The 17,879-nt window shown below is 32.1% G+C and overlaps 2 protein-coding genes across 2 annotated transcripts in view; one reads left to right on the forward strand and one right to left on the reverse strand.

Moving 5' to 3' along the window:
• LOC139487008 (uncharacterized) overlaps window positions 1-8,063 on the reverse strand; it is a 31,694-nt gene extending 23,631 nt beyond the window's left edge. Inside the window, exons 1-6 of the mRNA XM_071272030.1 lie at window positions 7,999-8,063; window positions 6,579-6,670; window positions 5,376-5,407; window positions 3,780-3,808; window positions 746-821; window positions 391-526 (exon numbers count right to left, since the gene is read on the reverse strand). Coding sequence (XP_071128131.1) covers window positions 391-526; window positions 746-821; window positions 3,780-3,808; window positions 5,376-5,407; window positions 6,579-6,637 — 332 coding nt within the window. The 5' untranslated portion in view covers window positions 6,638-6,670; window positions 7,999-8,063. The remainder of the gene's footprint in view (window positions 1-390; window positions 527-745; window positions 822-3,779; window positions 3,809-5,375; window positions 5,408-6,578; window positions 6,671-7,998) is intronic.
• Window positions 8,064-12,743: 4,680 nt separating this feature from the next.
• LOC139485586 (uncharacterized) lies at window positions 12,744-16,939 on the forward strand. The gene has a single exon (XM_071270176.1). It carries the CDS (start codon window positions 12,889-12,891, stop codon window positions 14,779-14,781), a length of 1,893 nt encoding a protein of 630 aa, XP_071126277.1. The 5' UTR covers window positions 12,744-12,888; the 3' UTR covers window positions 14,782-16,939.
• The last annotated feature ends 940 nt before the right edge of the window (window positions 16,940-17,879 follow it).

Genomic DNA, 17,879 nt, shown 5'->3' on the forward strand with positions numbered 1-17,879 from the left:
CATCCTTTATCCCCCCTGAAACTTACTGTTTTCTCTTTATTGAAATTGATTTTTCTAAATATTGTCCCGATATTTGAGACAAAAAATATTACAAAATGAGAAATTCTTCAAAATAAATGTCATTTTTGCTTTTTGACCTTCAAACGACCAGTGATATTCTCGATTGTTTGTCATTGTAACTTTTAAAAAACGATATTACTTCAATAACCTGTTTCTTTGATTATCCGAATTGCGATCTTTTAAGGCACGCAAGACGCATTTTTTTTCTACTGAAGCATCTATAGTTTCAACCATGCATCAAAATTATAAAAATATCAGAATATATTTATGTGTGCCCTTCAACCCTACATTTTATTCATTCACAATTGATATTTCAAAAGAACTATTTACCGATTATCGTTTTTCTTCTTTTTGATTTGACGTCCATATTTCAGTTTTTTTCTTTTCATAAATCTGATTGGTATGAAGAGTTTCTTCTCCGTGTTGTCATGAGACGAACTGATAATTGCTGACAGGCTCAGCATTGCTTAAAAGAAAATGCAGAAATTTATAAAACAAATGTATTACAAGTTTGCTATTCAGAAACAAAATTATTCTCTCAGTGCTATATATATGTGGGTAGATGCACACAATAGAAAAATGTATAATAAAATAAAGAGAAAAGAAATTAAAAAAAAGACAAAGAATAGGTAATGATGGGCAAAATAGGTTCTGCAATAATTTTCAGAATTAATTTACTTCTTACTTTGAACAACTTGCCGAAGGAGACCACCAGTATTTCTTATATTGTTTTTTTGCGTCTTTTTGTCTTTTTCTGTTTCCTTTAAAACACAAGAAAACACACAAAAATTACGAATAAAAAAGTGAAGTAATTTCAAGCAATTATTTTCATGTGAGTTTTACACTGTTGAAAAACAAATATTTCGTTTATCAACTGTGTAATTTATTTTGGGTACATATTATGTATGATTGCTAATTGCTAAACATTCCATCAAAGACTGAAGATTTATTAAAACATGTAAAAACGCAATATGGTCATCAACAATGTGCAAAAGCCTATACAATATCGTAAACCCCAGAATGACGAAATATGACAGAATTAAAACCAGAAAATTAACAAAACAATGAACGAAAAACAATTATAGAATAAATTGCCCCTTATAATTGTTTTAGCTATTTTTGGTTCTTTGTTTTTTCGTCTTATACATCCATGGCTTTTAAATACTCGGCTTTGTGCGTTTCTGATGAAGGCGAATCCAGAAAAGCACTTCGGACGCATGAAATTTATAACGTGTTGTTTTTATTTTTTGAACTTTTATCTGAAAACTATAACAGATAGGAATTGCTAAACAACATAAGTTCCAATTAAGACGAGTCAAATTTACAAAATTGTCGGCTGGCAGTTTATGTGTGTTATCGTCATTTATTAATGATGTTGGTTTTTTTTAACTGGTGGAGTTTTATCTAGAAACAATACTTTACTTTGAAAGAAACTCATCTGAAAGATAAGATCTGCAAAACCACTTCAAAGCAGCTATTATTAAAGTGCAAAATATCTGAGAACGATAAATGCAATTTTTGTAAAACAAAAGAAGAAAATTATTTGCATTCCTTTAATACATTTTCATTTTTGAAAGATTTTTGGGAGAAAGTATAATATCTTCTACAACAAGTGAAACTGCGAGCTACTGCTCACTGATGATACCCCCGCCGCAAGTGGATAATATTAATAGTGTAAAAATATGCAAGTGTTCGGTAAACAGGAAGTTGTCAAGTGATGAATCTGAAAACGCATCACACGGTATAGCTGACTTATATAAATCCTGAAACCAAATTTCAGAAATCCTTGTATTGTAGTTCCTGAGAAAAATGTGACGAAAATTTTCAACTTGGCTATCATGTGTAAAATCAGACAAGTGTTCGGTAAACAGGAAGTTGTCGAGTGATGAATCTGAAAACGCATCACACGGTATAGCTGACTTATATAAATCCTGAAACCAAATTTCAGAAATCCTTGTATTGTAGTTGCTGAGAAAAATGTGACGAAAATTTTCAACTTGGCTATCATGTGTAAAATCATACAAGTGTTCGGTAAACAGGAAGTTGTCAAGTGATGAATCTGAAAACGCATCACACGGTATGGCTAACATATATAAATGTTGATACCAAATTACAGAAAGGGTGGATGTGTAGTTCCTGAGAAAAATGTGACGAAAGTTTCATGGGACGGACGGACTGACTGACGGACGGACTGACGGACAGACAGAGGTAAAACAGTATACCCCCCCTTTTTTAAAGCGGGGGTATAAAAACGAATTTTCAAAACAAGATATAATAAAAACATATAGTATTCGGATACAAAATAGCAGATCAAGGGTATAGAGGTTTTAATTATTTCTTGACAATTATAGATTTTGTATTTACAAGTCGTTATATGTATCCGAGCAAAAATTGAAATTTTTAGATGTGCATGCTATGTTTATAAAGGAGCTACGAAGGTTTATGAGAACAAAACAGTATCTCAAAATGTATTTTTCATAAAGTTAAAAAGATTGATATAATTGATGGAAAAAAATGTTTATATTTTATTATATTCTGTGTATTTTCCTGGAGACTAAGAAAGTATTTCACAGGGATATTTTATTGAAGCTTAAACAATGAGGAAAAGTTGTAACAAGCAATTTGAAGAATAAAGAATATTTATTTGTTGTTAAAAAAAAAGGTCTGCAAAACCCGTTGTTGGATTCTAAATGAAGTAATTGCTCGTTATAAAAAAAAAATCAGTTTTTTGCGATTTTTCCAATTATTTTGAAACCTACACCAAAAATGTATAGAAATGGAGAAATGGAAGCAGCAACAATGATCATCAAGATCAAAACCTACGGTCATAAAAATTTACTCAGTATTTGTGTGTACAAAATTTGTGATCAAAACACACAGTCCAGTATTTTGAATGACTGATTTCTGCCACAGGGGTCTCTTGCTGTCAAAAAGTATAAGTATGGGTCACTTTTTTGGAATATCAAATATATCAATTGGTATATAATTGGATTGTAATTTTCCGATGATGTATATCAATGGGTAGTGATTCTGGTATAAATCAATATATGAATGGAGTGTTGTTTTCAAAACCTATCCTGTCTGTTTAAATTGGAGGTAAATTGGGGGGAGGGGGTAGCATATTTGTTCAGTATTGTAATTTTGATCGTATAACATTTCTTCTTTTAGCTATGTTCGAGATAATGTATACGTTCCAATTCCATTAGAAGTGACCCATCTAAACAATACGATCAAGACACTTTGTATTCAAATTCAAACGAATGGACTGATGAAAACATCAATTTTCTTTATGAATATTATTTCTGGAATGATTAAAACCTATGCAGAAATAAATTCTTATATTTCTCTCTAAGTTGGGTTGAATCCTCAGAAAACAGTGTATTGCCTGTGTAGTTTACTATTTACCGGATTAGTTATAACATAGCAACACGACGGGTGCCATATGTTGAGCAGGATCTGCTTACCCTTCCGGAGCATCTGAAATCAGCCCTAGTTTTTGGTTGGGTTCGTGTTGCTTATTCTTTAGTTTTCTATTTTGTGTCATGTGTTCTATTATTTGTCTGTTTGTCTTCTTTCATTTTTAGCCAGGCGTTGTCAGTTTCTTTTCGATTTATGAGTTTGACTGTCCCTCTGGTATCTTGCGTCTCTCTTTTACTGCGAACATAATTCTAATTGAAATCTAAATTTGTTTTCTGTTGTCGTAATAATTTTTATATTACCTTTTGGGTAGTATTGTTTGGGTTCCAATCTGTAACAAAAATGCAGGGCGTTTAATTGTATAACTTACCGATAACAATGCGATTGGTTTTATTTGATCCATTTTTAATATTGGACTTATTGTCGTACATATGTAGCACTTCATATATGTTAATCGCAGCTAAGAAACGAAAAACTCTCCATTTGACTTAAACTACACAGTGGTCTCGTCGTGAGTTCGAACACCAGTAGAATCAATTCAATGACTTAAAAATTAATATTTTAGCTACTTCTCCACTTATCACATGGCATTAATAAGTAAGAGCAAAGACGTGTTTTAGTACAATGCAGGACGGATATTTTCCTCGTTTTCAATATGCATCTAATTTTCCGCTAAACGTTAAACAGCCATAAAATATCATTATAACCTTCATTATCTCGTCACATTTTTGTTAATTTTCGCTACTTGTTTACCATATACGGCGATTATTAGTTCTAACGGGTTGCAAACAACCAAATTTGTAAAGTTTCGGTGATTTTGTTAAATTCTCTTAAAATGTCATGATTGTTTTTAAATCACTGAACATATTGATATTGATTTCAAACTTGTTGTATTTATCTGAATACATTACACCAATGATTTTGAAATACTTTTTTTTTTTAAATAAAATTAGTTAAAATTATTGTACATTGATTATGAATAATATATATGTATATGATTTTTCATTTAGACTATAATTTACACTTTTTTTTGCATGAAAATTTTGGTTGACATCTGTTACACAATTGCCATGAATTTCAGGCATACATGTTTTGTTCAAATGTTTTCTTTCCAGAATATCCACATTTAAAAAAACACCATTGTCCATCACAAATGGAAGACATTTTAACTGCATGTTCAGTTGTTGATAAGGAATGGAATTGTCAATAGAAACAGCTGACAGACTCAAAAACAACGAATCAGTGTGTTCAAGCTGTATTCTAGTGTATGAACCTAACAAAATGCCTTGTTCGGTAACAATATTATGTTGTATATGACTTTACAATTTTGTAAATTCTCCAAATTTAAAAACTTCTTACCTACATTAAACAACTATTTACTTTTACTTAGATTTGGATTCACGGAGTGGAGAAAGTAATAACCTTATTTAATGTTTTATCACATAAAACACATGAAAAGACAGTATCTGAGATTTGACCAAAGTAAGAAATACAAGTACAACATGTACAAATCAAAGTAATTTTGCCTATACCTATAGCTATCTGTTATCGTTTTCTTTACTTTTATTATTATTATTATTATTTCAGGGATTTCAACAAATTCTTGATTTTACAAATTCACTGTAACATATATACCTGGTGTAGATACAGCAAACTATGGTAACCTATCGCAATATATCTTTAACATAAATTCAAATGAAAATTGTATATGTAACTTTGATTCCATGCATGTTTGCTTGTGCATTTTGTTCTTTATTTTATCTTATATAAATATTAATTTGTTATTACTTTTTGTTTAGAAAATCTTGATATCAATAACCAATAACAAACAGGTCGCCAACTTCATATTCTATTACATTAGCAAAATTTGTAAATTTATATTGTCAGATACAACTTACGTTCATCCTGCTCTGTTCTTTTTTTTCTTTCCCTGTCGTAATGAGAAATGTTTTAGATAAGTGACTATCATAAAGAGCGTGGAATTATTTCTGTTTTACGAGAATGTTAGATGTATTTATTTTTGGAGGGAACACTTTAGGATGAAGACATCAGCACTGAAACAAAACATTTTGAAAAGGTGAATATTATTAAATACTATTATCAAATCCACCCGTGGTCTCTTATTGACCACGGGTGGATTTGACTTTTTTGACAGTTTTTTCACCTACGATTTTTTGTGATAAAGACAAAAATGTCCATTCTGTGTTTATTTTGTAGCCGTGTCCTTCTTTAATATATAGATACACCAATTTCATTTTTAATCCATATGGAATCATATTGCATCGTCAAAAGTCTAATAACAGAGCTTTTGTTTATTTTTTTCAAAAATTTAGAATAATTGGATATCAGTCCATGCTTACTCTTCATTTTTGTTTAAATGGATATTTGTAACATATAGTATTTGATCATTTTAAAAAGATGACGTTTTTATGACGTTGCATGGCGACGTTTCAGTACATTTTGCATCCTTAGTAAAGACTTCATCTATTGTTAGATACTGTGAACGTTTTGTGCATATATCTAAATATGTTTACCTATGTTGAAAGATATGCATAGTATCAAATCATTGAAAAAAAAATTGTTTAGTCTCTAGGAAATCTTGTAAGATCTTCCGCTGCTAATTTTTGCTAAATAGGTGCAATTTGGGTACTCGGTGCAATTTGGGTACCGTTACGTTATGTGCTTTCTTACGAAATTTATTTTCAAACACTTTCATTAAAAATCCTTTCTTCTTCTAAGAAACACTAGTAAGGATCGTATAATGCATTGTTTTTGTATGTGTGTGATTAAAGTGTGAAGGTCATGGGATTAAACATTCAACTACTTCTGTGGGGAAATGTAATGCATTCCTCTTATCAATTCGTGTTTATAAGAATACCTCTCGTAAAATAAATTGTTATAGTATTAAATTTTAACATGTCCCCGAAAAAAGATTACACCTTATAGTAGATTTTTATAGGTGCATGTAACATTAAACGACTAAAGCATCCTACTTTCCAAGGTAGAAATGATATAGAGTGTTGGTTCGTTAGTTCTTATTATTGATTTTAAATTCACCAAAACAGTCAAAGCCAAATATCCTGGATTCTTTGTATACGTACCGTATGAACTGATTATACTCTGCTTCACCAGTTGGCACATGTTCATCTGGTTTCTTCATTTCGCTATTGATGTTTAAGTTAAAGAAATAAACCTGTAGACAAGAAAATTCATGGTGTATACAGTATAGCACTCACTATGAACTCACCAAGTGAGAAAATGAGAAACATTTTACGAATTGCAGATCTTTTGGATGACATAGTGTTTTTCATTCAGAAAGTACGAGGGCTCTATAGCCCGTGAAATATAAAAATTCAAATTTAATGATCACACGTGCACGTTCACACAATACGACCTTTATTTCCAGGGATGTTTTCCTCACACAAAAAACTTCCCCAACAGAGCTATCAGAAAGATTAACTGGAATCGACATTATATAAGTTTTACTGAGACTATCGTGAAAAGGCTGAACGACACACTCAGATCGGTGTTTGAAATCACTTCCGCATGCAGTTTTCGATCTTTTATCACAAGTTTTGTCGTCTGATCTGTAACTTAACAGTTGTATCCTTTCCCCAATTATAAAATTTTGACTTTGTGCTAATTTGCTTGTCGTGTCGTGCATTGATATATGTGGCAGTTGATGCTTAAGCTTTGTAGACAAAATGCGCGTCTGTCGTACAAAATTGAAATCCTGATGTTTCTATGGTGATTGAGTAAACCCTGTCGACGCATTATGTCTTCTTTCTTTTGTAGTTTATGCGTTTATGTCATATTTTGTGTGTTATCGTGATTTTACTATTTCTTAGCGATTCATGATATTTGAACATCGATTAACAATTTTCGCCTTACTTTCATATCCTCTGACTTTTACATCCAAGTTTGTTTTAAATTTTGGTCAGTAAGTGTAACCTGCTCTTTCTTTCTTGACCAAAGGTATGTTAATCCCTCAAAAGTAAAATAGCAAAAATACTGTACTCCGATGAAATTCAAAACGGAAGGTCTATAATCAAATGGCAAAATCAAAAAACTCAAACACATTACATGAATGTCATATTCCTGACTTGGTACAGTTATTTTCTGATGTAGACAATGGTGGATTAAACATGGTTTTATAGCTTTCTAAACCTCTCAATTGTATGACACGTACAATTTACCATAATGGGCATTAGCATATATTAAGGTCTGATGCAAACTTTCCTTTTTCTTTATAAAGATATATGGATGTCATGACCCATCCTCGTTTTAACCGATTTTTAAGCTCAAGTTTTTAATTTGAAATGTTGTGCGTATTTCCCGTGTAGCTGAGTAGGAGCTGCGCTTATACATATGATAAATCATGTCCTGCTCTGTGTGTTCCAGTCTGATGATAGAGCCAAAAAAAAGAATGATAAGTATTTAATAGAAAAGAAAGGATATGTGGTATTATCGTATTTCAACACATAAAAAACTTGATTTTAGGCACTCAACATCATTACTCACTTTCTGGAAAATGCCTCTAAGGAAGTAAGCTATAAAAGGTTTGTTCTATATCTGTCACGTTTCCTACGAATATAGAAATGATTTAAATCTATTTTTGGAGTATGATATGTTTCTGTTTATCTCAAAATATACTGTCCTGAATAGTTAAAATATTTTGTAACATAGGTTTTACTGTATATAACCTCAAGGCAATATAAATAAATAGATATGACTTCAAAAATAGCATTGAATTTTTTTTTTTATAGTGGATATCAACACTTCTTTTATCACAGTATCCATATGAGAAATTATTGTACAAGTTATAAGTGAAATTCAGCCTTAATTTATACAAATTACAATTTGTACTCGCACTTTTTGTACAAATTATAATTTGTACAAAGTAAAAATACAAATTATAATTTGTACAATTTTTTTGTTTGTACAAAATGATAACATATATATATATAAAGTGACAGAAGAACATAATACTAATCATAAAATATAGAAAGAGAAAAGATAATGCAGAAAAGAATTAAACCCTTATAGCCAACCTTCTTAAAATATCGTACTGTATTATTATTTATTTTCATTATGCTAAAATTCGATTAACTAATTCTTTCAAGTGAGAGGTTTTATGTCCGTTAAATGCAAAAAACCATTCAAATAAAACCTTAATGGTTTTTAACATTAACTAGACCGTTATTTTTCTTGTTTGAATTGTTTTACATTCGTAATTTCGTATATTTATAGTTGACTATGCGGTATAGGCTTTGCTCATTGACAAAGGACGTTCGGTGAACTATGTCTGTTCATTTTTGTGGCATTTGGTCTCTAGTTGAGAGTAGTTTTCTTATTAATAAATTCAATATCAGTATTACAAATCTTATCTTAAATCAATCCTAATTCTACATGTTTTAGGACATTACATAATTCAAATTAAAAAAAAAAAAAGTCTATAAAAAGAATCAACCAGCAAATTTACTGTGTACCGGATCGTCTACAATAGACGAGACTATGCAGATAAGGAAAAAGACTGATATATATATATATATACAACTCGTCTAAATGTGACAGTGCAAAAAGCAGCTTCGTTTATTATTTTGGACTTTAATACAAAATTCTCAATTGTGATATTTTAGACTTTAATTCTCTGTGTTTTATAATTCATTTTATTTTATAATTTCGTTTCTATTTACATTTCGTATCCAGGACTTAAAATCAACATGCTTTTTAGCATCTTGTTGTTTTCACACCTTCTCAATTTGTATGTATGATTCAGACCTTTGGCAACTATGTAGAATGGACCATCTTGTTTTCTGTGTAATTTTGAAGCTAACCCAACTGGCACTTTAGGATTATATATAAGAACTAAATCTTGGATTTCGAATTTTGGCAAGGCAGTATTTTTGTCGTAATGCTTCTTTTGTGTTTCCTGTGCATATTTCAAGTTGTCAGTTGCACACCTTTTGGCTATTTTTAGACAATCCATGATGTTTTCAATATGAACCTTCAGATTTTTGTTAATGTCTGTTTTAGGAAGCAGAGTGGTGTCAACAGGAAGGTTCATTTCTTTACCAAAAAGTAAATGATATGGAGAAAACTCAGAAGATGCTGATGGGGACATGCGAAAAGCCATAAGTATACCTGGAAGGAGTTCTGCCCAATTTGATTGATTTTCATCTACAATGGTTCTCAGACATTGTATGACAGTCTTGTTTGTTCGCTCTGCAACTGAATTAGTCTGAGGATGGTAAGAACTTGTGAAATAGTGTTTCACATTGTAAATTTGGGTTACAGCAGCAACAAGTTTACTCATAAACCCTTGACCACGATCTGAAACAAGGCTAGTGGGACTTCCGTAACGAGAGAATACCTCTTTGTGAAGAACATCCGCAATTTCTGCAGCTGTTTCAGATCTTACTGGAAAAGCCTCTGTCCATTTGCTGAATGCACATACTACTATAAGAATATGACGATAACCTAATTTTGTTTCCTTGAAAGGACCTATGAGATCAATGTGCCATCTTGCAAAAGTGTCTGTAATAGGCATTGGAGTTAAAGGAACTCTTTTTGCATGAACATGTGGTTTAGCTCTTTGACAAGCATCACAGCCTCTAATGTAATCTGCCACTGCTTGGTACATTCCAGGAAAGAAGTACTTATTTTTGATAGCTAGATAGGTTCTGTCAAAACCAAAGTGCCCTATTTCATGATAGGATTTGAGAAGGTCATTTCGAAATTGACGTGGACAAGCAAGTTGTTTTACAAAAAGGTCTTTCTTTCTACCTCGTGTCCTTGGCTGATAAAAATGGTACAAGATACCGTCTAACAATGCATACTGACTTGCTTCTAAACAAATTTTCTTTGACAGTTTAGATTCATCAGGAAGTGTGCCATTTTCAAGGTACGCATAGATATGTTTAAAGTCAAAACATTCTTTTTGCAAAGGACCTATGTTTTCTGGCATAACTTCAGTGTGAGTTTCTTGTATTTGTGTTGGCTCAGGGTCTGTTTCTATCACTAGATTATCTGAATCTTCAGCATCAAGTGCCATAACAGAAGGAATGGGAGAATTTGTAGGAGTGTAAACAAAATTTACCTGTAAAGGCTCTGAACTTTCTTGTGAACTGATAGAAGTAAAATTTACAGAAGGAATGACATCTTCAGGTTCTGAACTAGATTGAAAATCAGAGTACTCTCTTCTTGAGAGGCAATCAGCATTCCCATTTTTCTTCCCTGGACGAAAACAAATGTCAAAACTATATCCCTGAAGTAGTACTGACCATCTTGCTAAACGACCTGTGGACTGCTTAATGTTTGTTAACCACTTAAGAGCTTGATGATCTGTGTAAACTTTGAAATGACTGTTTGCTAAGTAAACATGATATGACTTGATACCTTCTAAAACTGCAAGACATTCCAATTCACTGACACCCCAGGCTCTTTCACCTTGTGTCAATGACCGACCTCCATAAGCAATGACCTTTTCTTGACCTTTAGAATCTAACTGACCTAATATGTACCCAATAGCTGTGCCGCTGGCATCAGTAGTAAGAATGAAAGGTTTGGACATATTAGGATAAGCAAGAATGGGTGCAGAACAAAGAGCCTTTTTGAGCAGATCAAATGCCTTTTGGCACTTTTCTGACCATTCAAAAGGAACATCATTTTTCAGAAGGTGGTTGAGAGGTGTAGCAATGTGACTGTAGCCTTCAATGAATTTTCTGTAGTAATTTGTCAAACCAAGAAAAGAACGAATTTGTTTTTGGTTTTTAGGAACAGGAAAAGTACTGACAGCATCTACCTTTGATGTGTCTACCTTGACACCCTCTTTTGAAATTGTATGACCTAAATAAATCACTTCCTTCCTAGCAAAAAGACATTTTCCTGGTTTCAAAGTTAACCCAGCAGAAATAAGTTTGTCAAAGACTAACTGAAGGTGATTGAGATGTTCCTCGAAGGATTTGCTGAAAACAAGGATGTCATCGACATAGACAAGAGCAATTTTGTAATTCAGAGATCTGAGAACTTGTGTAAGCAAATGTTGAAAAGAGGAAGGTGCAGAAGCCAAACCAAATGGTAACCTTTTCCATTGGTAGACACCACTAGGAGTTACAAAAGCTGCTTTGTGTGCAGTTTTGGGGTCAAGGCCACACTGCCAATATCCAGATAGAAGATCTAAAGTACTGAAAATAGAAGCTTGGGCTTTACCAAGTGCATCGAACACATCTTCTAGCCTGGGTAGAGGAAAAAACTTTGGACGTGTAACCTTGTTCAATAACCTATAGTCCACACAAAACCTCATTTCCCCTGATTTCTTCTTACACATAACAACTGGACTTTGCCATTCACTATTAGACTCTTCAATAATGTCATATTTCAACATTTGTTCGATTTGACGGTTCATTTCATCGAAAACATGAGGAGTTTGCCTATAAAATCTTTTTCTAACAGGAGGGGCATCATCTGTTTCAATTACATGCTCATACATGTGTGTGCGTCCAAGTTCACTCAGGTGTTCAGCAAAGACTTTTCTATTTTTGTGAAGGAAAACTGTAAGTAGGTCTTTTTGTTCATCAGTAAGATCGGAATTGCTTAAGTCAAATTGAAGGACATTTTGGTCTTTTTCAGTGTGAACTTTTGACTTTGAATTGTCAGAATTCTGGACTTTATCATTGTCCTCGGACATTGAAATTATATCTTCTGAATTAACAGGAGTAACTGCAGCAACAACATAATTTGCAGGAAGGAAAATTTTGTCTTTAGTCGGATTCATTATTCTCAAACATGACTGATTTGAATCATCTAAAGAAACACAACATTTTGCACCAGCAAGAGACAGTTTTGGTAAAGATGGCAAAGGCTCTAGTAAAGCAATCTGATTCTTGATAGAAGAAACGCTAATTGGAATATTAGCCTGATGAAAAGGAGGAATGAAAGTACCACTCACTGTTCTAGCAAGACCTGAATTCAACTCTAAAGCATTTAGAGTATTCGAACATGAATCAGGAATGAAAATAGTCTCACTATCACATATAATATGAGCCTTAACATCATGAAGAAAGTCAAAACCAAGAATCATTTGCTGGTGTAATTTGTCAAAAACATGAAAATTATACCTCATGGCAACATTGCCTAATATTAGAGGAAGAGAAACTAACCCAAGTACAGAATGAACTTCACCTCCAACACCCATAGCACTTTTAATTTTTGAAATTTGGATTTTATACTCCAAAAGCAGATTTTAAAATGAATACAGCAAGTACACAAAGTAGGAGTAAAAGAGGATTGTTCAATTTCGTCGGATCCATTTCCAGATCTCTATTCGGCACAGCTACAGTGAAAGACGTTCAAAAGTTAGCCAGACATGTAAACATTCTAATAAACAGGAATAATAAATTTGCTAAAGCAATGACAGAACATGATCAGTTACTGTCATCGTTCATGTCAAAAACTGATGAAAGATTTCAAAATATTGTATTAGGTGTTCAGCAAAATCACGACATTATGGTCAACCTTACTTCAGAAACTTCAAAATTTGTTGCACACTTTGAAAAAGTCAGTGTAAAATTGTCAAATTTACTTATTGATCAAATGAATCTTTCTTCATCTGTTAACAAGTATTTAGAGGAATTCAAAATAGGGATACATGAAATGGTAAAGGGAAATCTATCACCTTTTCTCATTTCTCCAAATATTTTGAAAAATACACTCAAGCATGTTCAGCTTATTCTAAATGAAAAGTTCAAAGGATTCTACTTGTTAAATACTGATCCTGCATATTATTATTCATCTTCACAATTGTTGTATGCCAGAAATCATTCTACTTTATATGTTACTTTGAAATTCCCAATTTCTACGTTTTCATCACCTCTTGCATTGTATAGAGTAAACTCATTTCCAGTACCTATCAATTCGTCTAGCAATCATGGCACCAGAATTATGGACCTTCCTGAATATTTCGTTGTTACAAGTAATAATCAATATTATAATCATATCTCTTATTCGAGAGTTAGTTCTTGTACAGGAAAAACAACATTATATTGTTCATATAGTTTGCCACTTGTGTCAACAGTTTCAACAACTTGCATTTCTTCTCTGTATTTTAATTCGAAACAAGATGTTCATGAACATTGTGATTTTAGATTCCTCATGAATGTTATCAAACCTACAGTTGAAGAAATTTATGACAATACTTTACTAGTGTATAAAATGAACACTCTTGCATTTGAGTGTCCAAACAAACATAAGATTGTTAAAGGCTGCAATTTTTGTTTTATCCAAATACCTTGTATGTGTTCTCTGTCCACAGATTCTTTGTATATTCCAAAGAAAATAGAAAAATGTACAAATTATAAAGACACAGTTACTGTTCTCCATCCAATTAACTTAGCATTAATTCAGCATTTCTTTGATTCTGACACTTACTCTTCCATTCTAGGAGATACTACCTTCACCAAGCAAATTAATATTCAAATACCTTCTATTAATATTTTCAACCATTCTTTTTCTAATATTATTGCACAAGACCATAACCTTCACCTAAGTTTAAAACGCATTGCACAAGCTACCCTTAAACAGAAAACTGTCTTCAAATCCCTCTCTGAACCTCTTATTAATGGTGATATTTCTATGGATGACTCATGGCTTGATCTTAATACCATTCTTATTATTTCTTCTCTATGTGTGACAGGTCTACTTGTCATAGCATGTATCGTACTTTTTAACAAGATTCGCATTCTAACAGCCACACTTCTATTGCTTCAAAAGATTCCTCGTTCACAAAGTTTATCCATTCCTTCTCCCTTACCATCCTTTATTTACAAGCACCTTGCAACAACTACTGAATCCTCGCATGTTCAAAGCATTTTTAATACACAATGTAATCCTTGGCCTTTTGTTGCTCTGTCTTTTACCATGACTTTGGCCTTAGTAATTGTTTCGATTTATTTCTTCAAAAAGTTCAACAACAGAAACCATACAAAAGTAGTACTGGAGATCACAAATGGGTTATCATGTATAACAATACCCATCGTTACCCTATCACTTTGTCCATCAGATTGGGATATTACTGCCCCAAACTGTATTCAAAATATGAGAATATCCGGAACATTTTGTACAAGACTACATGCAGATTTTGATAATTTTTCTATTGTTAATATAAATACTAAACATGAAGTTCCCATTCCTGAAGATATTTCAGTAAATCCCTATACCGCCAGTAGACTTAAAAAGATGTTTGGTACTCCCTTCTTCTGCCATGTTTTAATCACACACCACAATTACTTTACAAGAATAAAGTAATAATTTATTCATATACTATTATATTTTTATTGATGGACATAATCTTATACTTGTGCATGACTTGGTACAATCTTAGTCATCTTGTTTTTATTGTTGATCTTAGTCAAGAAATTCAAATTTTGCTTAATTCAACAAAACCATCCAAAATTTCATTTTACTTTTTCGAATAAATTTTCAGTTCAATATTCATGATGGTAAATTTTATTCTTTGCGGACAAAGAATTTTTCAGCAGTGAGGGAATATGTGACAGTGGAAATTCACGTTTCACTTCTTGTTTCAGATTTTCATGTTTTATTGTTTATATTTATATGTTTTAATAAAGATTCTTATTTTCATGATTTCTATAATAAAAGTTCATTTCTAAGTTTTATAACTTTACAGATATTTGATTTCACATGGAAAAATATAGTTTCGTAACTTTTAATCTTCATAGCATTGTTTGGTAAAATTACGTTACATAAAGAATTTACAAGTCAATTAACAAATACTTTTTCACAAAAGATAGCAAATAAAGGATTACATAATTTAGTACAATTTCCTTCTCAATGATTTAGTTAATCCGTCCCTTAGTGACATATGTGAGTCACATGATTCACAGCGTTACCTTAAGTAACCTCGAGGTACCCCACAGGATTATTAATTGTTTTTCCTTTGTTAATCATAAGAAATTCCCCTAATTAACCTCGCCTGGAAACCAAGCTTGATACCTGGACAAGCGTTTCTGGTCACTTGCATTCGTGACCAGCAAACAATAAACATCTATTTTTATACAAGCTTGTTCTTATTCCAGGTGAGTGAAGTTAAATTATTTATTTTATATTTCTTAATGCTAAGATTTTATTACAAAGTTTTAAGACAGAATAAGTAGCATTTTTGTTCATATTCATGTATCTTGCATTTATACTTTCCAGTTCATAAATTACATTATTTTTATAGATATAGTTGAAATCTTAACAGTTTATTTAAATTAAGTTAGTTTGCGCACTCGAAAGGGAATTCTTTATACAAAATATATTCAATAATAGTTACAAGAGTATATTCTTTTAATTCAAGTATTTTCTATAGTTTTAAGAGTTCAGAATAAGTATTCAATTCGTTTTTGTAAATAGCTTTGTTATTTCTATTATGCGTGTTTCAATATGTTTTATTTTAATGTGCGTGTTTCGATATGCTTTATTCAATTTCGTTCAGTCTTTATTCCTGTAGATAATTAAACGATGCGACATTTTCAGGCATTTAACTATTTTAGTTCGTTTAAGCATTTAGAAGTAATTTTGTATATAGTTAGTTATGGTTTTCTTTTAGTACTTTAAGTTCTTTTATTTTTGGGTCATTGTTCATATCACTGCAGAGTTACTCCCCTTATAGAAGTAGCGTTTATTTCGACAAAACAGAAAATGATGTGTTCTTCATTCATTCGACTATTCAAGGTGTCTTATAGTGTTCAATTATTCATATTATTATGCGTAACATTCAATTCTTCATGCACATACATTATAAACATTTTCTCAGGTCAATTATTCATTCAAACGGCCAGTGCATAGAAAAGGGGGGTGCTCTTGCATTCATGTTTTATTTGTGTTTGTCAGTTATATTTATCTGGCACATTGTACATAGCTTTTGGTTAAATGTTTTATATAGTTTAGTAATAATTACATGAGTTGTTTATTCAGAAACAGGTTTAAATGAGATAAACTTACTTTGGCATAGTTTCCATAGAAACTGTAAAATATACCATTCAAATTATCTCCCTTTATTTATATTTCATTCCCCCAGTTCAAGTTCATATTTATATTTAATTCCCCCAGTTCAAGTTCATATTTATATTTAATTCCCCCAGTTCAAGTTCATATTTATATTTAATTCCTCCAGTTCAAGTTCATATTTATATTTCATTTTTATATTTCATTCCCCCAGTTCAATTCACATTTATTATTTCAAGTGAGCTAGTCTTACCCCTATTCATTTAAAGTGAACTATACTTTTGGGTGGGTTAATTATTGTTATTCGCATTATTCAAATACCAGAGTTACTGATATATTCTATTATATTCATTGTTTCTATATATATGTTTTTATTATGTATGTTCATTGTTCATTGTATTATTATTATACACTTGCATTCGTGACCAGCAAACAATAAACATCTATTTTTATACAAGCTTGTTCTTATTCCAGTATTCTAAGTTCCAGTTCAGTGCAGTTCCAGCACAAGTTTATACAAGCAGTACACGGTCACTCACACTACTTAAACAAACACCAGCAAGTCCAGTAACTCTGTATTACCCTACCCAAACAAAGTTCACATAAACATCAACCCAACAATGTAAGATCTGTAAATTTGCTTTCGCAAATTTTATGTTCTTCCCTTGCCGGGATTCGAACCCTTGCTTCTGAGATATCGTGACACCAAATCGCCTGCACTATAGCCGTCCCGCTAGACCACACGACCACCTGGGCTTCAAAATAAAGCTTTCGGTGGCCGCGTGTTACCTTTTCTCGTCAGTGTTAATCTAGCATCGTACATGATATATAAGGCATGGAGATGTTACTGTTACAGATCAGCTCAATTATCTATAGTAAAGGATCCTACAAATTAATGTAAGATACAGTCACAGAAAATAATTATATTTATAAGTACGTCTGAGCCAGTAACAACTCTTCAACAGATTTATCCATCTGATCACTAGCACTGATGGTGATATATGGATATATATATATATATATATATATATATATAACTCGTCTAAACATCAACCCAATATATATATATATATAACTCGTCTAAACATCAACCCAACAATGTTAGATCTGTAAATTTGCTTTCGCAAATTTTTTGTTCTTCCCTCGCCGGGATTCGAACCCATGCTTCTGTGATATCGTGACACCAAATCGCCTGCACTGCAGCCGTCCCGCTAGACCACACGACCACCTGGGCTCTACGAAAAAAATCTTTCAGTGGCCGTGTGTTACCTTTCCTCGTCAGCTTTAATCTAGCGGCGTACTACAGTACATGATATATAAGGCATGGAGATGTTATTGTTACAGATCAGCTCAATTATCTATAGTAAAGGATCCTACAAATTAATGTAATGTAA

The sequence above is a fragment of the Mytilus edulis genome, chromosome 8 (genome assembly GCF_963676685.1).
Source record: "Mytilus edulis chromosome 8, xbMytEdul2.2, whole genome shotgun sequence".
NCBI lineage: Eukaryota > Metazoa > Mollusca > Bivalvia > Mytilida > Mytilidae > Mytilus > Mytilus edulis.

Coding starts and splice junctions, on each gene's coding strand:
- LOC139485586 (XM_071270176.1), top strand. CDS start 12,889: ATGACAGAACATGATCAGTTACTGTCATCGTTCATGTCAAAAACTGAT.